Source organism: Monodon monoceros, unplaced genomic scaffold, assembly GCF_005190385.1.
Source record: "Monodon monoceros isolate NGI ecotype Baffin Bay Population unplaced genomic scaffold, NGI_Narwhal_1 Super_Scaffold_1, whole genome shotgun sequence".
Taxonomy (NCBI): domain Eukaryota; kingdom Metazoa; phylum Chordata; class Mammalia; order Artiodactyla; family Monodontidae; genus Monodon; species Monodon monoceros.
Window position 1 is genome coordinate 75,339,259 of NW_021703765.1, and position 24,143 is coordinate 75,363,401.

Sequence of the window (24,143 nt, forward strand, 5' to 3'; positions counted from 1 at the left end):
GTACTTCTGAGATTTTTATGCATCCAACATTTCTATTATTGGATTTACCAGAACACAATATCAACTTAGGTCAAACATGATGCTTTAGGTGAGACGCAAAAAGGTGCAGCATGATGGTCATGGGGAAGGCTCTTTGCCAAGCTGCCTGGCCGCATACTCTGTAAGTTAAAGTTTAAACACCTCTATGTGCTTCAGTTTCCCTGTGTAGCAAATGTGCACGATGATGATGATGGTAACTACAGTTCTCAAATGGAGCCAATGTACATTAGAAGGCTGCTGTCACAGAGCAGCACTATGTTAGCATTTTTATTAATAAAATGAACACTGTGAATGCCTTGACAGGCAGGCATGCGACAAATTCATCTCACTAAATGGAGGGACAAAGAAGAGGAGAGCCCTGGGCGAGCACCTGTCAGGGCTGGCAGTGACCCCAAACACCTACCAAGCACCTACCTGTTGTTGCCTCTCCCAGGTGCCCTCAGAGCCAGTGCTGTGAACTGCAGTTCCCACAGTGGCCACTGGGGGCGTCTCTGGGGGGAGCACAGCTAACTGGCTGCCAGTCTCAGTGCTCGGGTGGCTCCCCCAACAGTGCCAATCGGTGCCCTCCAGTTCAGACAGGCAGTATGAGCAGGGCACAAGCTGACCCTCCTTGCCTGCAGGAAGCCAATGGCAGTGCCTGGGAAGCAGGACTTTGACTGGCAGAGGCAATGACCAATCAAAACAGAGGTTGGCAACAGCCTGGAACAGGGTCCTGGCTGTGGTGGTGACTGAGGGGGAGACCCTGGGGTGGTGACTGGGTAACTCGTGGTATGGCCGCACCAATGCATACCCACCCACGTTTAGCTGAGTACCAGCTCTGATGAGGTTAACAGCCATGGGACACCTGTCAACTCTGAACAGACTGACAGCCTGTGCCTGCAGAATCTGAGTGCTCAGATGTGTGCTTCAAGTACAGACAGTACCAGCTACTTACCTTGGGCGGCATATCTACAGGACCCGTCCTCCACCAGAACATTATAGAAAGGCTGATGATGGCCGTGAGGCAGGCTGTGGACGTTCATGTTTCGAATCCACTCATGTCCCATCATGCAGGTGGGGTCCCAGCCATAGATGACACAGTTATAGCCATACCTAATTAACATAAGAGCAGTGGCAGATCAGCTCCCTGGGGCCCTGTCATGGCAGCTATGAAATACAGAGACAATGGCTTGGCTTCTCTGAAACTTACATTCTTAGAGATACACCTGCTTTTACTCCATGCTAAATCAATTTTACTCCTGCCTCTCTTTGTAAACCCCTCTGATTATCTATCTATCTATCCATCCATCCATCCATCCATCCATGGTAGGAGAACTGAGGAAACACAAACTCTCACCAGATATTTGATGAGGTTAACGAACTGATGATTTTCTTAGATATGACAACAGAATGGTAAAGGTGTCTTTTTAAAAAAGTGAGCCCTTACCGTTCAGTGTTACCTACCGAAATAGCTACAGAGGAAAAGGACCTCTGGTATTTGCTCCAGGGAGGAGGCGGAGGGGGTGAAACAAACTGTATGATAACCGTTGAAGCTGGACATGGGAACATCACCTGGTTCGTAATACTCCTCTCTCTACTCTTACATATGCTTGAAATTTCCACAACAAAGTTAAAAAAAAAAAAGAATGTAATAAAAGAATGGAAAACACTAGCCAAAAACTGAGAAAAGATATTTGCAACTTATCTGCATATAGAGACTAATACACAGAATAAAGAAACTGCAAATCAGTAAGACTAACAACTCAAATGAAAAGCAAAATACCTGAAGAGGCACTTAATCAGAGGAACCTGAATGGCTAGTAAATGCAGGGAAAGAACCTCAATCTGGGTGGTAACCAGGGAAATGCAAATTAAAACCACAATGAAATGCCATTTGCCATTTACCACATAAGTGCATTTTTAAAGGTCTGGCACTAACACAAGTTGGCGAGAATCAAACCTCTCAGGTCCTGGCCTGCTGGTGGGATGTAAATAGGTACAGCTGCTCTGGAGGCAGTTTAATTTTGCCTCATCAATCGGCCGTGTCCAAAGCCCAGGACCCAGCAAGTCCCTACCGCCCTCAGATCCAAGGAGAGCGAGACCACTGGAGAGAGTGAGGACGACGAAGAGAGGAGAGGAAGAACGAGGCTGACAGGGCTTCCATCCCCCACGGAGAAGGGTCACTACACACAGTAGAAGAGCTCCCCGTTAGGAAAGCAAGTTGCTTCTTAAAAAACAAAAAGGTTAAAGATATGGTTCGGCCTTCGGTCCTCGCTGCGATGGGCCTCGGTCGCTGCTGCACCGGGTCAGGTCCCCTCCAGGTGCACCCCCGCTGCTCCGAGAAGCGGGGCTCACGGCGCTGTGTCCTCTGCAGCCGCGCCGGGGGCGGGCGCCGGGGCACTCACCTCTTATGCTTCATAATGAGCCCAATGGCATAGCAGACGTCTCTGTGCTTCTCGTGGGAGCGGAGCTTCACCTCCACGCCCACCTCCTCCTTCTTCCGCTCAATGTGCTCCAGCGTGTGCTGCACCAGATAGCCCACCGCCCCGTGCTGCCCGGGGTCTAGGGTTTGGATGTGCTGGAGGATGTCAAGCACCTTCAAGACAAGACAGAAAGACTAGGAGATAATATTTTCATTTAGGCCTTTTCTTTTTCCTGGCAAGGGATTTAGACCTATGTAACCTGAGGAAGGGCAGCGAGGCGAGGTGGGCTGACGGCCCGTTACTCCACAGGCTCTCACCCTGTCGGCGCTCTGTACGCCCAGAGTCACTTCACGTGCTGGGGACTGGCCCCGGCATCCAAATGGAGCCAGCGTGAGCGGGAGGAACTCTTTGGAAACACGGGGACCAGGGTCCGCACAGGATGGGGACGCGAGGGCCTGTCGGACTAGGTGAACTCTAACAGCTTCCAACATTCTTGGTGAGTGGGGGGACTCAATTTCTTACATACAGACAGGAAACATTTTCAACCTGCCACTCATGAATTGAGAGGAAAGAGAAATGTGAAACTGCTTCAATCGAGGTCAAGAGGCTGAGTGACAGACTGGCCTCAGTGCTGCAGGAGAGGGGAAGGGGTCACAGAGAGGGCACTGGAGTGATAGACGCAAATCAGCACAGTTCATTTATGATGCTATCTGTGAAGAATGAAGATGTGCGGGGCAGGGTTCTGAAATCCTACTGGTCGCTTCAGTGACTTTAACTCACAATGGAATTCAGCGTTCAGGCATACAGGGGGAAACCCCGTCTCCCCGCAATTAATGTGACTAGCTGGCAGAGAAGCACTGCCTGACCCCAAGGCTCTGCTCTTTCTACTGCACCCAGTGCCTCTATGGAAAAACACAAGCTCAAGGAAGGCTAACACACGTGAACAATTAGCAAGCCCCGCTCGCTCACAGCTCAGCCGAGGGTCTGTGACACGGGTCTCCTCCCACTTACGGATGCTGAGCAGGCAGAGCAGCCGGACTCTAGCCCCGGATCAGTCAAACTTGCTGCTTTTACCTTTGAATTAATTTATTCACTTATCAAATAATGATTAGTAACTGCCCTATCTCCTGATACATTGTGAGCCTATAAAATTGTCGTGAAAACTACAGCTTTATGCAATGTAACATATTATTTTAAAAGCCAATCTTGTCTTCCAGAATGAGATTTGCAGGATCTCAATATTTGCTGAATACTTATTCTCTGCCGGTCACTGTGCCAAGCCTGTCACATTTTTTACTTCATTTAATCCTCCCAACTTGAAGGTCAGCAGTCCAATCACTGCCAATTTCAAGAGGAATTAGACGCAAACAGAGCCGCTCTCCAGGCCAACCTATATAACCGCATCAGGACATTGGATTTACATCAATAGCATGATTCCTATTTAACCTAAACACATGAGACCTGCAACAAATTTTTATACTCGACTTAAATCACTTAAATCTCCCCCTTGAAAGACTCGTACTAGCTGCAGCTGGAAAATCTGCTCATTCTGGACTTCACCCTTGACCCCCCCCCCCCCCCCCGAAAAAACCCCCCTTCTCGCCTCCCCCCCCCCCCCCCCCCCCCCCCCAGCAATAGAAGGCCCTGCTCCTGTCTCAGCCTTACTCCACTCAAGCACAGTAGTCATGGCAGGTATCTTCTTGCTTATTCGATTTTACCCTTTAACAGAAAACAATCAACTTACTCAAACAGTAGCACTATGCTTAGGAGCCCTCACCACCCTATTCACAGCAATATGTGCCCTCACCCAAAACGACATTAAAAAAATTGTCGCCTTCTCCACTTCCAGCCAATTAGGCCTAATAATGGTAACAATTGGCATCAACCGACCCTATATAGCATTCTTGCACATGTTCACACATGCTTTTTTAAGGCCATACTATTCATATGCTCCGGATCTATTATTCACAGCCTGAAAAATGAACAAGATATTCGAAAAATAGGAGGCCTATTCAAAGCTATACCTTTCACCACAACAGCCCTTATTATTGGAAGTTTAGCACTGACAGGAATGCCTTTCCTCACTGGCTCCTAAAGGCCTGATCACTGAAGCTGCTAACACATCTTATATCACTGCCTGAGCCCTGCTAATAACTCCAGTCGCCACCTCCCTCCCAGCCGTCCCAAGTGCTCGCATCCCTTTCTGCGCACTGCTAGGACCCCCTCACTTCTCTCCCTTAACCTCGATCAATGAAAACAGCCCACTCCTAATTAACTCCATCAAACTTCCTACTAATTGTGTTTTTGCTGGATTTATTATCTCCAACAACACCCCCCCAACAATGGTCCCCCTAATAACCACGTCCCCATACCTAAAATTAACTGCCTTTACAGTGACCATCCTGGGCTTTGTACTAGCACTTGCAATTAACCTTAACGCACAAGACTTAAACTTTATTTACCCCTCAAATATCCTCAAGTTTTCTAGGCTTTTAGGGTACTTCCCCACTATCATGCACCGTTTACCTCCCTACCTAAACCTATCGTAAGCCAAAAACCAGCATCCTCCCTCTTAGACTTAATCTGACTAGAAAATATTTTACTGAAAACCACCTCCCTTATTCAATTAAAGCCCTCCACACTAGTTAAGCAACTTGCCTGAGGTCATGGGGTTATGAAGATGTGCAGTGAGGATGTGGACCCAGGGCTGAGTCGCAACCCCAGGTCTCAGTCACCTTCACATCAAAGCGGGAAGAGTAGTATTTTAATTGACTGTTAGGAACATTTTCAAACACATAAAAAATGGACAGAGTGGTATAACCCCAAGTAGCAGACCCAGCTTCAACCAGTACCAGCCAGGAGCCAATCCCATCCACTTGCCACCCCTCGCAGTGGCCTTGTAATGCAGGGGACACTAACAACAGTTGTCCCTTGTAGCTAAAAGCATCTGATTTCACAGTAAGCTTCTTGTGCTCCCCTCTGCAGCTCCAACTACTTACTGCTGACAACTTTTCTATAGACACAGCTTCCCCTTTGTTCCTGGCAGCCCCTTCCCACCAGATAAGTGAAAGAAACATAACGCGGAATCTTCAAAGCATAAAGGAAGTCTTGAACTCAGAGTATCAGAGGAGGAGATAAGGTTCAGGGATGATTACTCCCGTCTTTCCCTTGGTGTGTGGATGACAGGGTGAAGGGAGAGGGCAGAAACGGAGAAGACACCATGAGATGTGCCCAGTGTGTTTCCAAAAGCCGTGCTGACAGTGGGGCACCATGACGTCTACAGCTAAATGCCTAGGCCTAGAAGCCCAAGAGCCCACAACCTTCAGAGTAGAGATCTTGGAACAGGGGCGACTACTGCACATGACTGGCAACTTGCTCTGTAAAGGGCCCGAAAGTAAATATTTTAGGCTTTGTGGGCCGGATGGTCTCTGACTCAACTATTCCCCTCTGCCGCTGTGGCTGAAAAGCAGCCAGAGACAGTCTGCAGACAAATGGACATGGCTGTGTGCTGACAAAACGTATTCACAAAGCCAGGCGGCTCTGGGCCCAGGGGCCAGAGTTTGCGGACCCTGCTCTGTCCTCTTAACTGCAGGTTTCCCCCGACATCTCTCTGAAGCTCTTGGCTCCAACCTCTGGACGTCCACTTCTGCAGGCTCTTCTACTTTTGGGACTTCAGCTACTAGATGCTGATGCCAAGAGCGCCCACCAAGCGCGGTACTCCATGGCTCCAGGTCATGCCAATCAAACTCAGCATATCCCAGACGGAACACTGTCTCCTACCCCGAAACAGGTCAGTTCCCCACACACTTCAACTTTTAAAGTGGCCTCCCTTATTGGAAAATTGGGATATTCTCTTCGAACCTCCTTCCTTGTTCACAGCTAACGAATTTCTGTCATTTCTTAATCATTCATTCAAATAAAATGTTGTACCTACTGGGTGGCAGGAACTGTGTTGAGAGCAAGGGGAATAGCTACAGTAAAGAACAAGACATGGTCCCTGACCTTAAAGAGCACGGTCTCGTGCGGAAGGATGGTTAAGCAGCTGCGAGACACGCCGCACAAGCTTTGTGGAAGGGCGAGCTCAGGGCCGTCATGGTGCAGAGGGGCAGGGAGGGGTTTCAGAGGCAGGAGATCAGAGATTCGGGAGCCGCTGACCTACAGATGGTAACTGAGGTAAGGAGAGCTGGTGAGATCACTGAGGGGAGCTGTGCACAGTAGAAAGAAGTCTAGAAACTACCCCACAGTGTAGAGCCTTAAAGGGAGAGACAAAGGACAGCAACTAGCGAGAGCCTGGGAAGAGGGGACCAGAATCAAAGGAACAGTGTTTTGAGTGGGGGGATGACCTCCAAGTGATCAAGAAAGATAAGGAAAGACAAGTGTCCACTGGATTTGGCAACAAAGAGAAAGGTTTAGCAAGAAGGCGTCATGGGCTTCCAGTTCACGTGGGGGAGGGCTGGGAATGGAGCCCCATGGTCTGTGCAGTGCGGGGGAGGCGAGGGGGAGGCCATCACAAGGACCCTGGCCAGGCTGGGAGCAGAGAGGTAAGGTGGAGCCATGGGCAAAGCCGGGGGCTGTTGTCGGAGGCTTCTCCTTCTCTTTTTTCAAAGATGAGGGAGACCTGAGTATGTTTAATGCTGACAGTAGAAGTAGAAACAGGGAGCTGCAGATACAGGAGAAGAAATAAAGGAAAACTTAGTAGTCCAAGGACAGGCAGCAGGTTGGATCCAGAGCACACGGAGTTTTGCCTTGGAAGACTGAGGGACATCTTTTCCACTGAATGTGGAAAATGGAGGGAAGGGATAACTACGGATCGGAACAAGGATGTAGGTTTAGCAGGAGGAGTAGAAAATGCCCTTCTGTTGGCTTCTTCAGAAACAATCTCGCCTTGGCCCTGGTCCACAGGGTTGAAGCGTGTGGGTGGGCTGTGAATCTGAGCGCCTGATGCCATCAACTTCTGTGCGGGAGACCTTGGCAAACTACTTAACTTTTCTCGGTGCCTCGATTTCACTGTTTGTAAAAGGGCAAAAAACAAAACAAAAGTAGCCACCCCAAAGGGCTGGCAGAAGGTACTGGAGGTGTGCAGCACTGAGCTCTCCCAGCCGTCCCCACCACTGGAGGAACCTACTTCCCTGTGCTCTGAAATCGTTCCCTGGCCTTCTAGGGCCACCTCAAACCCTTTCTCCGGAAAGGACCCTTTTCTAACTGCTTCCGCATCCCCTGGAGCCTTCCTTGCTTTGGGCCCCAGCTCTCCTCCACTGTCATGGGGTCCTTCCTGCAGTTACAGCACAGTTCATGGAGGCGAGACAGTTGCCACACATGGGGAAGGAGCCACTTTCCCTTCCTGAGCTTAGATGCAGGGAGCGTCTAGGTGCCTGACCCCAGCAGCCCATGAATGGTCATCATGGGGAAAAATGTTCTGCGTGTGACAATTTTGGAACTTGTTCCAGTGACACCTGCTTGGAAGGAAGGCAATCCTAACCATCTGAGAAGGATACCAAGGAAATTCCCCCAGAGGTAGCACAGGAGCCCTAAACTGAGCCTGTCATCAAAGGGAAGGATGCCAGGGCTTCTACAGACGTTCCTCCCAAAGGCGATGTCAACCCTACTCCTTCTAAGGCTGATATGTAATTTAAGTACAGAATCTACTTATGAGGAACCATGCATTTTACAAATTATCATGAAATTCCTGAACTAATGTACAGTAAAAAGTGAAAGGAATTAGTTATGTATATCCTGGTATCAAAAATAAATCAAGTAAAAAATAAACTATTCAATTCTGGACAAGGTCGTGGGAAGCAGGTGGTGACCTTGGTAGAGAGCCTAGTGTTCCAGTAACTCTTCTATCGCATCACATGGGTGTCCTGGGAGGACAGCCACTGCCTGGGCTGTAGATGACATCTGAAGACAGGGGCTCAGGGATTTTCCTACTGACGCATCCTTTCCTAGAACTATGGTAGATCTCTGACACTGTGAATAAATGAGGCAATGTAAATCTAAGCAACGGTGAGTCACTGATGTTATTTACTTTCTCAAGGAAGATTTTACCACTCTCTAGTGACAGGGCTGATGATTTTATGGTGATGTTCCTGTGAGAGCTTAGAATTCAAGTCTCTCACCCGGTTGTCTAAACAAAGTGGGCTATTCACATATTCCCATGGCCAAGCAAGGGCATGATGGGGACGAGCAGCTGCTCCTGCACTGTGCCGCATGGCTGGAAGCGTGCATGTGCTGCACCCGCAGCTCTTGAGGAGTGGTGCCGACCCCAAACATGGTGGCCTGACAGGGCTTCCTGCTGGCCAAAGGGGGCGTCACAAACCTGAGAGAGCCAAGTGGAACAGTAAAACCCAACAGCTTCCAAAGGCATAAGCAGTCCTAAAAGCATCCAGCAGCTGGACCTGAACACATCTAAGATCTCACTTTCCTACGCCATGCAGGGCTATTTACATGTGGTCAATTTAGTTGCTAACAGCACAGCTGGAGGATGAATATGGAAACTTCTGCTTCCCCTTGAGAAGGGTGGCTTGGGGAAAATACATCTTTGGGGCACCAGTGGGTGAGAGGCAGGGCCGAGGCCTTGTGGTTCTGGGAATTTAAGGCACTGATCACAGAGAGAATGGGCAATTCCTGGCAGGATAACTAATTTTTAGTAGAATAAAAGGAGACAAAAAGTTAAATCGATGGGTCAACACCAGGAGACTGTGAATAAATCTGTGTTTATCCTCCAGGTTAATACAAGGATAAACTTGTAAGCGCTGCCTCTCAGCTAGGATTTCCCTCTCTAAGGCAGGTGCAAAGCATCAAAGTAAAATAATTACCTTCTCTGGCCAGATGCCCAGGTGGAAGTAGAGCCTGGCTTGGAGAAGGAGGAGCTGCACCTGGTCCGGGTACATCGCCAGGTACAGATCCAGGGAGTCCCTCAGGAGCTGGTACGACTGGTCGATGCCTTCCCTGTGGGGAAAGAAATCTGTGTTTTATCCTGTTTGCTTCCGAGCTAAGACCCTCTTTTTCAAGGCCCAGATCTTAAAAGTAATGGACACAAATCCCACACGTTCTCTGATTCTGATACTTCCTCTCTTCAGCAAAGTTACAACACTCTTAACAAAAAAAGATACACAAGAAATAGAAATTTCGTACTCCACTAAGTTAAAATCGTAACCGTTTTCCTTACAGAGTCACCTTGATAACACTGTACATAAATTAAAAATGGACTCTGAATAGGTGGAGGACTATTAGGTCAGTGAAACTCTTCTAGATGACACTACAGCGGTGGGTACACGTCATTACATGCTTGTCAAAATCCACAGAATGTACACCATCAACAGCAAACCCAATGTAAACTATGGACTTGGAGTGATAATGACGTGCCAAGGTAGGTTCATCAACTGTAACAAACAGCCTGCTCCCAGGAGGGGGGTTATTGAAATGAGGGAGGCCGTGTGTGTCCAGAAGCAGGGGGTAAACGGGAACTCTCTGTACTTGCTGCTCAGTTTTGCTGTGAACCTAAAACTGTTCTTAAAAAAATAAAGTTTATTTAAAAAGAAATTCTGCCATTAGGCAGAAAACTAATACTCCAATCTATAAATTTCTATTTTCCCTGTAAGACAATTTTCCTTGGACTCAGAAGCAAGACTGTTTCATACTTTTGTTTGTCCTCTTACCTAAGTGATAGAAAGGTATAAATTCAAAGACAGCAAAGCACTAGGAGGTGAAAAATAATTGTTGCCAGCCTAAAATATTCTTGTTACTGGAGAATGCTTTCAGCATTTATAAAAGAGAACTCGCCCAAGTCCACTGCAAAGATCTCAAAGAAAAGTCACTCAGCACATCCTAAGTCTGGATAGCATTACATCAAGGGAACCAGTTTTTTCCCACGGTGGGCAGATAGCTGCAGCTGTCCCAACTGTGCCACAAGCATCCGCTGCTTCTCTGTATCACAGGCAGAGGCTCATTAAATAAAATTCTCCGTAAGGTAATTTGCACCTCCAAAGATGCACACGCCGCGGAAGTACTGGAAAACCAAGAAAACCTTACCGCTTTCCCAGGCTTAAAAGGTTTCCCACCATTCGCTGTAACACCTTCTTTACGTTCACCACCCCATACAGCGCTGCAGTCACATGCTGGCCGATCAGGTATTCACATTCTTTCACTGTCAGCTGCTTGCCTTTCCCAAAGGCATCTATGTAGATGTAGTCAAAGATGTCCAGGGTTGCCCTATCCAAAGAGCACACGTAGTGAGTCGTATCTCAGATTAGAGCTGAACAAGTCAATATTTAAAACCCCGTAATAAGTAGCTCAAATCAGAGAATGGATGCTAACACAGTGGCATTTTTACTGAAAATATCAAGGCCTTGCCCAGTCTGAGATCTGACCTGTATGCACACGCTGCTGTATTAAGGCTGCAGTGCACTGACACTTGAGAAATAGCCCTGGTTTATGCCATTCAATATAGTTAGAGAGATTAACTCTAAAACTCACTGCCAGGCCTACCTATCAGAAGTCTGGTTGAGAGAAACATTTCTGGAATGCCTGAGCCAGTCTATTAATTTCACAGAGTAGCAGCAGTTAACGTCTGCGGATCCCGGGCCCCTTGAGGCTGTGATGACAGTTATGGGGCCTGGGGCCACAAGGATTCTGGCCTCAGCTCTGCAGATGCGCTCGGGAGGCTCAGGCTGGGACCCTGCTCCAGACCCCGGAGAGCTGCGTCCCTGGCCTCCACCTCCCACTCCTCCCATGGAACCGCCCTCTACGACCCGAGCTCTTGCACGTGGGGGTGGCCCACGCCGAGCCGGGCCGGTAGGCGGTCACATAAGCAGGTTCTCACCTCAGGACCTCTAAGGATACTGCATTCACCCTACGAGGACTCCTGAGGGATTGAGGTGGGACTTTGTTCCAGGGATAGCTGTGTTTTTTTTCTTTGAGCAACTGTTTCACTTTGATAGAAACTTTCTCTTCGGCAGCTAAAAAGCCCAGTCAGATTTCTTCTTTGAGTCGTATTAATAGCCTGCCTTTAGCAAGACATATATAATTGTTCCAGAAATAAGGAATGCTCTTCAACCCTTTTTTTGGGTCTAGGAGAACCATACAAATGCACACAAGTTTACAGGCAAAAATCCTAAACAAGGTATGAGCAAATCAAACACAGCAAATGTATAAAAATCCACGTGAGTAAGTCAGATGCTCCTTAAGAATGAAAGGAGGTCTGAATGCTAAAACATTTCACCACATGCAGACTAAAGGAGAAAAACCACATCCTATCTGTAGACACAGAAAAGAAATTTGGGGGGAAAAATCCTAGTTATTAATAAAACTCTTAGCAAATTACGACTTTATTATTGTTTTTTCCTTTTTTTTTTTAACCGCACCATGCGGCATGCAGGCTCTTAGTTCCCCGACCAGGGATGGAACCCGTGCCCCCTGCAGTGGAAGCGTGGAGTCCTAACCACTGGACCGCCAGGGAAGTCCCAAATTACAACTTTAGAAGGCAGCTTTGATCATCTCAATGAAAGGTACTGCTCACAAACATCATGTTTGAGATGAAATTCTAAAGTCATACCCAAGGCAGACTGCCTGCTATCACTGTTTCTATTCACTGTGTACAAGAGGACCCCGCCAGCAGAATAAGTAAAAGAGACACAAACATACAACAGCTGGAAAAAAAAAGAAGAAATAAAACTGTCGCAATTCAGACAATATGACGGTCTACATAGAAAAGTTGAAAGACCTAGCAAATTATTAGCACTAATAATTGATCCAGCAGAGGTGCTGATAATCAGACCCAGATCTAAGTCATCAACCATGTCCCTGTGCACCACCAATACATAGCGTAATTTAAACAATTACCATTTACAATAGCAACAAAAAGGTACCCAGGAATAAATCTAGCAATATATCAAAGAGCTGGATGTAGAAAACAATAAAATATTTTTAAGGACATTAAAGATGACTTAAACGTGCAAGGAGATGTGTTTACAGACAGACAGACTGAGCAGGGAAGCGCAAGCAGGCCATACTCCTCACATGAATCCACGAATCCAGAGGAGCTCTGGGCCCAGCTACCATACCAGAGCTTCGAGGTGCCTGACAAACGGATTCTAAAGCTGCACATGGACACCAGGCTAAGAGGAGCCAGGGCAATTCTAAAGGACTCCGTGGGGGCCTCGCCCCACCAGTCATTAGGACTAATGATAAAGCCACAGTCAACGCGACACTATGGTCTCGGTGCAGACACAGAGACCACGGGCCCGAGGAGCAGTCCAGTCAGGACGCAGAGGGCCTGCAGCCCAGCAGCTGTGCGCTCTCCCGCCAACCTCCCGGCCTCTCCCCAGCGGGCCAGCCCTTTATGGGTCTCAGTGTTTGTGTCTGCCAGGTGCTTTGGGTGCTAACAAACCACTTCATCGTTCATCTGCATTGTGGCGTATGCTCACTGCAGCCTGAAGAAGGAAAGACAATCCTGTTACCACACACAAATGTGCCCGGCAATAGGTCACTGTGGTAAGTAGCATGGTAATTGGGGTTTTAAATGCTTTATATCATGCAGAAATCCTTGGTGGACCATTATATAAGCATTTAAGAATATTTTAGAGATATTTGGGGAAATTGGTTGGGTTATTCAGGGAGAGGGAATGAGCTGAAAAAGCACTTTTCTCATTTAAAATAATGGAAAATGGGTGCCTGCTATCCAAAAGAGAAACCATCCAATACATTTTAAGGAACAGATTATATCTGGGAAACAAGGGAAGCCTGTACTCGCTATTCAAGGAAACATACACATGTAACGAAATATTAAAATTTGCATGGAAATAACAAATACTTTCAAACTAACTGGCGGTTACCTCTAGAGAGAAGAGGAGGGAAAGGGATAAGGAAGAATACCGAGGAGCTGCCAACTTACAGACAAGTTTTATTTCCTAAACCCGGAGGCGGAAATATAGAGACCAGCATGAGAAATTCCACGAGGCGTGTAAAGCACTGGGTTCTCTCATTTAACCCTCCAAACCACTTTATGAAAAACATTAGCCCCATTTTACACAGGAAGAAACTGAGGCTCAGAGGAAACCGAGGTCTAAATTCAAACTTCAAAGCTCAGCTACTTTCTATCATTCCACTCATCACTTCACCAAACAGTACCACAGCCAGTCATTAAGAAGTAGTTTGAAGTAACAGGATGTAATTAAATAACTATGTTTCTTTTCCCTCTAGATGGCACTTTTTTTAAAGAGACCAGTCTCTCTAGACTATAGCTGAAAAGGAGCTTTATGTCCAATAGGACACCAGGTCTCAAACAAGAGAACAAAATAGAACTCATTAACCTGGTCTGCAAAATGCGCATCAGGTCACCAACCTTGCCTAAAAGGAGTGCCGCTGCTGAGAACTTGAATATTTGCTTTTGCACATGGATGAAGAACTTGGGCCCAGTTCCCTCTCCCCTGCTTCTCCCTCCCTCCTTCCCTCTCTTCTGGGGGGAGATTTTACAGAAGACTGGGAAGTAACAGCTTCTTTAAGAACTCTTTGTACTGATTTGCTTCGGAACAAAGGGACTCTGAGATTCACATAAGATCCTGAACTCTTAGTCCTGTTCTTTAAAATTAAATGTTTTCTCTGAGGTAATTGGAGATTCACATGCAGTTCTGAGAAATAAGACAAAGATCCAGAGCGCACTTCTCCCACGAGCAGATCACGGACGTGGATACAGTCAAGAGCAAACCAGTTCCATCACCACCCTAGGCCCCCTTTTAACCTCTGTTGTTACATCTCCTCTCAGCACAGTGGAAATGAATCCTCAGGGCAATCACGATGTGTCACGGATGGCTCACCCTTCTGCACCTTGGCACCACCTTAATAAGAAGTGACTGGGGAAGTTGACAGGCTCCAGTGGGACCCCCAACTGCCGGGCAATGGTCAGGTAGAGCAGAGACATGCTGATTGGGATTCCAGTTCTGCGGATTAAAACCTAGCAGAGAAAAGAAGGCTTTAGCTTCACAGAGATGAATCACACCTTCTCACCCCTTCCCCACACCTTCTCAGTGGCCACCTACTGTGCATCAGGTGAGAGGACAGGTTTTCAGGCTTAAGTGGATGAATATTTCATTTACTTAGATCAGGGCTCTCGGACTACAGTCCATGGGCCAAATCGGGCCCACCAACTGTTTTTGGATGGCTTGCATAAGAAGAGTTTTAATATTTCTTAATGTTTAAAAAAGTCAAAAGAATACTATTTCATGAAACATGAGAACTATATGAAATTCATATGTCCATGTCCACATACAACATTCTACTGGAACACAGCCACATGCCTTTGTTTCTGTATGGTTTGTGCCTTCTTTCGCTTGACCATGGCACAACCGAGTGGTTAGGACAGAGGGTACGTGGCCTGCAGAGCCAAGGAGAATCACTGTCTGGCCCTTCACAGAAAAAGTGTGCAGACCTGTGATTTAGGCCCTCCTTCTTCTAGGAAGAACGTAAGGCCATTTCAGATAACGTGTGTAAGATATGACAAAAGAAAATACAAGTCTCATAGAGAGCAACAGAACAGATACGAAAACAGAGACAAGTAGGAAGCAAATAAAAAACAAGCATCAATGACGTAGCTGGTCATGTATTTCCTCCAGTCTTCCTGGAAGCCAGTGCAAAAAGGTTAGTTTCATAGTTTAGTGTTCACAAGATGCAAACTGATCACACTGAGTCAGAGAAGTCCTATTTCTAGTCAGGAATTTACTTCAAGGGTTTTCAGAGGATGCTCTGTGATGAAGTAGGTAAAAGCCACAGCAATATCCTCACAGTAGAGGCAAAAATGAGTTTCACTGGGCATTGAGAGATGAACAAAATCTATTACTTGCCCTCAGTAACTGTACAGTTTATCAGAGATAAGCTTAATATATATATAATTATTATATTTTCTATCATACACATATTTACCTGGTGCATATATAAGTTTAGGGCATTATAGTAATCCATTCGGTTCCCCTTGAACTTCAGTTGGTCATAAAGGACGTAGTTCATGGCATCCAGCACCTGGCTCTGGAGTTCTATTTCCATTATCATGGAGGATTCACCTGAAATACAGAGACCTACTCTGAGGACACAAGCACAAATAACGTTGTGACCAGTGTCCCAAATAACCTTTAACATGCAGACACTGGCAATGTCCTAAGAATATACATCAGGTGTTACCAACCCAGGGTGGAAGAGACAACACGTATTTGAGGTCTTTTACATCACCCAGGTGAACACGTGGTTGTGTCCTCAGTCGATTTTGGGGACATAATGGGAATGCACTGCAGAATTCCCCAAATTAATCAATTACTCTACGTTTTCTTTTGCAAATACAGCTGTATCGGAAGCAGTTCCACACCTGCCTTGAAGGCCAAGCTGGGGTGGCGACTGTTTATGCCCCGGAGGGTTTTGCAAACAAGCTCCACGATGCTGTCAATCTGGGCCTGAATGTCTCTGAGGCTGATGTCGGAGAGAGGATTGCAGTACTGGTCAATATACACTGCACCTGAAATGAACAAGAATTACTGAATAAATTCCTACTTCCACCTTTTCTTATCAGTGGTCATTCACCCCAGACTCCTGGGGCCACAGCTCTTTACACCCCTCCTCCAGATGTGGTTCCTATCTCGGATGTCAGGTCTGGCTGCTGCTAATACACTGAGAAGGAGCAACATTCTTACAACAAAGAAGATTACATTTCGTTATTATTATTATTTTTTTAATATACCAAAACTCTCTCAGAGGTCATGGACTCAAAAGAACTGTGTGATACATGCCATATCTCCACAGTCTACTAGGAAGAGAAATAAATACCATAAAGGAGATCTTTTCAAGCTACTTCTCTGTCCCTAATTTTCTTATAGTTCAAAATCCAACAACTCTGAAAACTTATAAGACAGTTCATTGAGACTTAAAAAAAAAATAGTTGAAAGCCCTCAATGTCAGATATACCATTTCAACAAATTATTCCTCTGAAAGGTGAGCGGGTAAATGGACTTTGGAGATAACCGGACTTTGAAATTAAATAGTTACACTCAGGAAACCCACAGCTAATAAGTTGTACAGAGCACACCAGAGATACTGTCTCTCAAAAATCACTACTCTTCACCACCTTAGGTTACTTTTTAACCCGAGACCCAGTGGGCTAACCTGCTCATCTGCTATAGGCCGTTTTCACTCGGGAAGCTGTAGAGTCACTTTAAATTCAAGAGGTCTCAAACCAGCTCAGGACCTGGATCCCCTACTTACACCCCAGTGGGTATCAAGAGACCTGGACACCAGCCCCAGTTCTGCCACCAGCCAGGGAATGGCTCCTGGGTCTCCTCGGGACTCAGGTCCCCCAGCTGTCGGCTGAAGGGCTTCATGCTGCACAGCTCCGCAGCCCGTCCTATCTGCTGCTGCTTCGACTTCGTCAACGGCGTCAGGTGATTCTAGCTGGTCACCAAGGATCAAAACCTTGGAGCCAATTTCTATTCGCTCAACTAGTTAAAAACCTTCAACAGCTACCCAGTGTCCACAGCACTGATGTGAATGAGCTGCTGAAAATTATAATATTACTTAATATTTGGAAGATGAAAGAGAAGCAATTGTTTTCATAAATAAAGCCTGTCAAGTTATTCCTGACTGTGGAATAAACAGAAGATGCATATGTGAGGATTCCAGGGTGGTGAGGATATTTTATGTTAATGAACTGAAGCAGACACTTCCTGTCCTTCTGGATGGTTCAATCAATAAGAATCTGCACTACACACTGCGGAGTACATCCTGATCGTAACATAAGGACAAGGAACACAAGAAACACAGTGACTATTAAAGAAACAACCTGTACACACAGGAAGCAGAGAGGATGGATAGGGTTTACTAGCCACTGCTACTGTAGGTCTGAGGCAGTAAAATCTGCAAGTGTTGCAGTTATCACGGAAACTTAATGCAAGTGAAACCTGAAATGAACTTGGAGGGTGAGTAGGATTTAGGAGGGAATCCTAAGGAAAAGGGATACCACGAATGAGGAAGTGAAGCCAGGTGTATGTGCATGGCGCCAGTGAGGATAGTGGCCTGGCTGGAGCAAATGGGACATTTTAGAGAGTGATGGGGAAAGGCCTGGCTGAATTATGGAGGGCACTGAAAGCAGGCAGAGATTTAATTTCAAAAAGGAAATCAGCTGGCCACGTCGCAGGCTCACATGGAGTGCTGGAAAGGCTGGGTTTCAGACTAGGCCGGCTGACCTGAGAGCAGGAGGGCGTGATGCCCATGAAAGCAAGTATTACTTAGAAAGCTGCTGCTGGGAGAGGTGGCAACAGCCTGCGCGACACCAAGAACGGAACGGAGACACGACTGTGAGAAACGCTGGAAAGGATAAAGAATCAATGAATTGGGTAAGTCGCTGGGAGTAGGGAATGAAAGTGAAGGAAGAGTCATATCTGTATTTCATAACCATAATTTGTGGGAGTGTTTGTGTAATATGCTAGGAATTTAAAATAGTTTTTTAAAAATGAAGTCACATTTTGTTCTTGCTCAACTCAGTAGGAACAGAAAGTTCTTCCCTTCATCTTGCCTGTCCACTGGACTTCTTTCCACTCAGTTCTCATTATGGACAACGAGACTCACTGACATGCAAGAACATTTTGTCCTCATTAAACTCCAACCAGAGAGGTTAAGGGATTTGCTCGAGGTCACATGGAGACAAAACTGGACACGTTTATTTCTGATCTGAAATGAGGCTTCAAAGCTTGGAGAGACAGGGAATTAGCCTCATTAGCTAAAATGTCAGCCTCATGCTTTGAACCGATGATGCACCTTTAAATTTATTTATTTATTTATTTATTTATGGCTGCGTTGGGTCTTTGTTGCTGTGCACAGGCTTTCTCTAGTAGCGGTGAGTGGGGACTACTCTTCGTTGCGGTGCGCGGGCTTCTCATTGTGGTGGCTTCTCTTGTTGCAGAGCACGGGCTGTAGGCGCGTGGGCTTCAGTAGTTGTGGCTCACGGGCTCTAAAGTGCAGGCTCAGTAGGTGTGGTGCATGGGCTTAGCTGCTCCGCAGCATGTGGGATCTTCCCGGACCAGCGCTCGAACCCGGGTCTCCTGCACTGGCAGGCGGATTCTTAACCACTACGCCACCAGGGAAGCCCGATGGTGCATCTTTATAAACACTGTCTCTTTAGCTGACAGCTAAAGATTTTGACCAGATCTTAGCTCTGAATTTAATCGTTCTGCCTACCTAATTGATCAGACCATACAACCCAACCTCCAGAGGCCCATGTAGCACAGTTTACTTTTCCACTGCTTTTCCATCAGGGCCACTTTCACTGCTGCTCTTAAGGACAACTCAGCTGCCTATCAAAATATCAATGTTGAAGTCTCACCTTCAAGATATGATTCATAATCATCAGGCTGCTGAAGAAAAGCCTTAAGATTATTTAAAATTTTCTGTTGTCGCAGGTAATAAAGAATTTTTTTGGCGTAGTATTTCCAGGTCAAAGCTTTTCTGGAAAAAACAAATAAACAAACAAGCAATGAGTCAGTAAGAATTAAGATATTAAAATTCTCAATTATCCATCTTTTTACTTCACACTAATCATACCACGTTAAGAGGCTACTTAACAAGAAAAGTATAATTGGCTCACAAGCATATAGTACGTATCATGGAAGCAGACAGCACAATTTAGGGTTTGGCATTTGTAATTTAACACTAAATTAGCTGTGCTGAAATTCAAGAAACAGTTATCCATTTGGCTTCAGATTTACTAACAGGAAATGAAAGAGAAACCTGAAAAGTCAGGGGAGCTGGGTGAGTCTCAGGAGACAGGAGAAAGGCATTTTGGAAGCTTTCTGGCCGCTCGGACCTTGGGCTGCTGCCTTTCTCCTACACTCACTGCCATCTCATCCAGTCTCGAGGTTTCAGACACCATCCATACTGACACCCCCCAATTTATTCTCCAGAACAGGTTTTTCCCCTAAACTCCACACCTGTATATCCAACTGCTACAACCACATCCCACTTCAATATCTGATGAGACTTAACTTTCTTCCCCTCCTAGAGTCATGCCCATCTCAGATAAAGGCAACTCCACCATCCAGTTAGGACGCCCTCGGAGCCATCCTTGACTCCTTGCTTTCTCTCACAGCCATATTCAATCCATCCACCTATGCTCTTAGTCCTATCGTCAAAATATATCAGAAATGTGAGCACGTCCAACTCATCTAAACCACCGCCCTCTTTTGTCTGTATCATAGCAGCTTCCTGCTTTGATCCTTGCCCCTCACAGTCTACATTCGACATGGCAGCCAGAGGGCGCCAGGTGACATGTTAAGTCATAGCACAAAAATCCTCTCTCCCAAATTCTCCAATGGTTTTCCACGTCGATCCAAGTATATAAAAGCCCAAGTCCTAATGATGACCTAAAAGGTCCTTTAAACTCTCGCCCCGTTACCTGTCTGCCCTCAGTTCCTGTATCACCCTCCCCACCCAGTCCAGCCGCCAGCAATGCTGGTTTCCCAGCCGTTCCTTCCTCACACCTGGCTGGAGTTCACCTTAGGCCTTAGCACTCAATTCCTCCTGACTAGAACATTCCTTCCCTGGGGATCTGCAATCTGTGCCCTCATCTCCTTGCAGGTTTTGACTGAAATGTCGCTTTGAGTAAGGCTTTCTCCCACCATTCTATTTAAAATTGTACCCCCCGCTATCGTTCCCTCACCCTCTCCTCTGGTTAATATTTCTCTATAGCACTTCTCATTTTCTAATATAATTAATGTCTTAACTTTGTTAAGCATCTCTCTTCTCCACTAGAGTGTGAGCTCCATGAAGGCAAGGTTGTTTTTTTTAAGTGTTGCTTACTGCTGTATCCTCAGCTCCCAGAATGGTGTCTGACACACAGCAGATGCTCAATAAATACTTGCTGAATGATGGAAACTCTTCATCAGATCTCCCAAATATGCACAGGGATTATGGGAAGTAGGAGGGAGACAATCAATGATTAACTTATTGGCCTGGCTTCATAAATAAAGGACTCTCCAATCTTCAGGGAGTAAGTGAAAATGAGCAGAGCTAGGTTTTACTAGCTTTTTAACCTTTGAGCTATAAAGTGTACCAATCTAGAAAATCACATGAAACAAACGAATAGCCTAATGAATTATTATAAGGGAAACACCCTTGTATCCACCACTTAGGCCAAGAAATAGAACTTTGCAGAAACCCCAGAAGCTCCCCATGGGCCCTCTCCTCCCCCCCATGACAATGATCACAATCCACACCTCAATGGTCATCACTACCTTGCTTTTCTCTAGAGTTTTTGCAAATGTGTATTCCTAAACACTCCAGACTAGTCTGTTTACATGCTTTTAAGTCTTTTAATTCACAGGATCCCCCTTCATCTTTTTTCCCCTTGTATTTTATTTGTTGAAGAAACCTGGTTGTTTGACCTGTACTTTCCCATAGTCTGGAATTTGTTGACTGCATCCACATGGTGTAGCATAACATGTTCTTCTGTCTTCTAAATTCCTGTAAATTGGACGTAGAGGCTTGATCAGATTCAGATTCCATTTACTTGGCAAGACGACTTCATAGGCGGTAGTGAGTTCCATAAGGAGGCAATCATGCCTTGGTTGTCTCTTTCTGTGATGTCAGCAGCCATTGCTACTCAAAGGCCCAGGTCTGTTAATTCATTAGAGGCCATAAAGTGGTGATGTTCTAATGCAGCCATCCCTTTTAATTATTAGCTGGAATACTTCTATAAAGAATAATTTCCCCTCATCTACTATTTGGTCCCCCAGTGGCATAGTATGTAGGAATAGGCAGGATAAATGTTCACTTCTTTCCCTTTATCGTTTTCCAAAATGATAATTTGGGTTCTTATTATCCTCCAAAGGTGACCAATTAGTTGTTGTTAAGTATTATTGTGAACTCATGGAGCTAAACATATTTGCTGTATTTCCACCCATTCTAGTTACTGTCCACACTGATGCTCAAAATCGCTACATCTTTGGCCAAAGGAAGCCTCTTCACGTTGGCCCCTGAATACTTCTGACATGAAATATTGTTACTTTTCTCGCTACCTGGTTCTAGGCTTCCCAGATGCTTCCAGGGTCATCTTTTACATTTCCTGCTCTGGACCTAGAATCAGGCGTTTCTCCAAAAACCCTGGCTGCTTTTGATGGGGAGTAGTATGAAGACCACAATCTGAGTGCTAGGGATGATCATTTCTACTAGGTTGGTTATTGTTTCTAGACCTTTTCAGTGGGCAGATACGAAGTCTAGTGTATAAGTGTGTGTACACACACACACACACATATAGCTACACGTATTTAAACATAAAATATCTCATGAATTCATACTGACACATCTAATTCAAATTCAGAACTATACAGTTTTTACCTTCTTCTATTTTGTATCTATATCTTTTTTTCCTCCAGGAGAATCCTGCTTCTTCAGGATACCAGTGATGAATTAGAATACCACATAATCACTCATTAGCTTTATTCTACCTCGCTCTCTTTTATACACACACACACACCAGCCTCAGAATAACAAGACCAATATTCTTATCACCTTGATGATTCCTGAAAACACCTAAATATTTTGTTCACGATCTCCCCCATCCTCTGCTCATTTCTTCTGGACAGCTGTGTTGTATCTACACTGTCAGGGCTTACAGCCATCACATACAATACTTTTTCCCCTATCACCTGTCACTTGGATTTAATTCTACAAGTAAATATGTATTTAATGTTCACCACTAGTTCTTGCATCAGGGTCTCTTTAGTTATTTTGGTTGTCTGAAGCTCATTTTCTAGCATATTTTTCAGGTAGGGCTAAGAAGTCCCTGAGTTCTTTCAAGTGGATGAGTTTTTCCACAGCCCTTACACTTGGAAGTCAGTTTGGCTGGATATAAAAATACTTGGCTGACATTTTCCACCCTTGGGTATCTTAAATGTGTTACTCTTTTTTTTCTCTGGCAGAGAGTACTGCTGTTGAAAAGTTTAATGATTTCTGATTTGTTCTCCCTTATACGTGGCTTTGTCTTTTTTGCCTGGATCCTCAAAGGACTTTTCTGTCTTTAAAATCTAGTAGTTTTACTGAAATATGTCTCAGTGCTGGTCATTCTGGGTCAATATTCCCAGATATAGTGTATGCCCTTTTAATATGTTGCTTCAAATCTTTATTTGTAGGATGTACTCTTCTTTTAAGACCACATAAAAAACCATAAATGTAAACTGTTTTTAAATACCCAGGGACTGGTGCCTTAGCACCAACTACCCTTCTTCCTTCCTATGCTTTCCATATCCAAACAACAAGCATTTGCCAGGAATGAATACAAAGAGGGTCCTTCATGAAAACCGTCATCCCCAAATACTTACAAACAGGAGAGTATTCCTTATTATTAAAAACCAACCCCGTTTTAGGTTCAAAATACTCGTCAGGCTGAAGGGTACCATACTTATGATAATTTCTAAGAAGACTATAACGATACACACTTCTAGTGGCTGTGCATATTTAGTCTTTTTTTTTTTTTTTTTTTACCAATCTGACAAGGAAAAATGCAATATTTCATTGTTATTTAACATTTCTTCGAAGAGTGAATTAAAGGTCTTTTTACTTGACTGCCAGCCACTTGTACTTGCTCTTCTGAGAATGTTGTCCTCTTATCCTTTGTACATTTTTCAATTTCTTTTCAGAAACTTTAAGGATTCTATTGACTTTGTTTATGGTTTCTTTGGTCACACAAGTCTATTTGTTTAATTGCAAAATCATTTGTCTTTATTTTTTTTTATTGCTTTTGCATTACCAGTCTTGGTTAAGGAGGTATCCCCAGATTGTACATGAAGTCTCCTATTTTCCTGAAGGATTTTCATTGTGACAGTTTTAAATTTTAGGTTGTTTAATCTCTTGGAATTTAATTTTTGTATATGATACAAGTTTTACTTTCTTCCAGATGGATATTCAGTTATATCCAATACCATTCATTAAATAACCCATCTTCTCCCCTCTGAGTTTAAATATATTCAATTATCTGTTATGCTGAGACATGAATTTGAATTATCCTTTGCCACTGATGTAGCTATCTATTTTTACTCAAATATTGTATTGTTTGATAACAGGTAGTGTCATAATATGTCCTAATATCTAGTGATGCAAGTTTCCCATTGTGATTATTTAAAAATTGTTTTTTCTGGCTCCTGTGAATTTACTATTCTGTATATATTTTATGACAATACTATCCATTCAAAACACACAGAACTCTCCCCTCCCAAAACTCTTGTTGGATCCTAACTGGAACAGCACTAAGTTTATGTATTAATTTTGGAAGAATCAACATTTTCATGATGGTAAGTCTTGTTATTCAAGGACATGTTATCTCTTATGTTTTTCAAACAACATTCTATAGTCTGACCTAGGAAACCCATCCCCAGGAATCTAATACTCAGAAATGAATGCACTAGGAACACCACCCTCCATAGTAACAAAATGGAGAAGAAAGTGGTCACCCATTAATGGGGGATGATTAAATAAGTTATGGTATATACTACAAAACAGTATGCAGCCATTAACAAAAGTGAATTTGATTTTTACCGTTGATTAGGATAGATTTCCACGGGGCAATGTTGAATGAGGAAAAAAAGATGTTGAAAAGTACCTATTATTTGATCTCAGTTTTGTAAAGTGACGATCCCCCTCCATCCGCATGTATATCATATTAGCATGGAAGCATACAAC

At 44.8% G+C, this 24,143-nt stretch overlaps 1 protein-coding gene across 4 annotated transcripts in view; it reads right to left on the reverse strand.

The window, feature by feature from the left end:
- The window catches only part of FBXO21 (F-box protein 21), a 39,111-nt gene that overhangs the window by 10,678 nt on the left and 4,290 nt on the right, over positions 1-24,143 (reverse strand). For 3 of the 4 annotated variants that reach the window (XM_029222274.1, XM_029222259.1, XM_029222284.1), the window contains exons 4-11: positions 18,796-18,917; positions 15,793-15,939; positions 15,357-15,493; positions 14,255-14,391; positions 10,473-10,652; positions 9,257-9,389; positions 2,424-2,635; positions 974-1,131 (exon numbers count right to left, since the gene is read on the reverse strand). In XM_029222274.1, coding sequence (XP_029078107.1) covers positions 974-1,131; positions 2,424-2,635; positions 9,257-9,389; positions 10,473-10,652; positions 14,255-14,391; positions 15,357-15,493; positions 15,793-15,939; positions 18,796-18,917 — 1,226 coding nt within the window. The remainder of the gene's footprint in view (positions 1-973; positions 1,132-2,423; positions 2,636-9,256; positions 9,390-10,472; positions 10,653-14,254; positions 14,392-15,356; positions 15,494-15,792; positions 15,940-18,795; positions 18,918-24,143) is intronic. The other variant, XM_029222266.1, reaches the window with a different exon arrangement.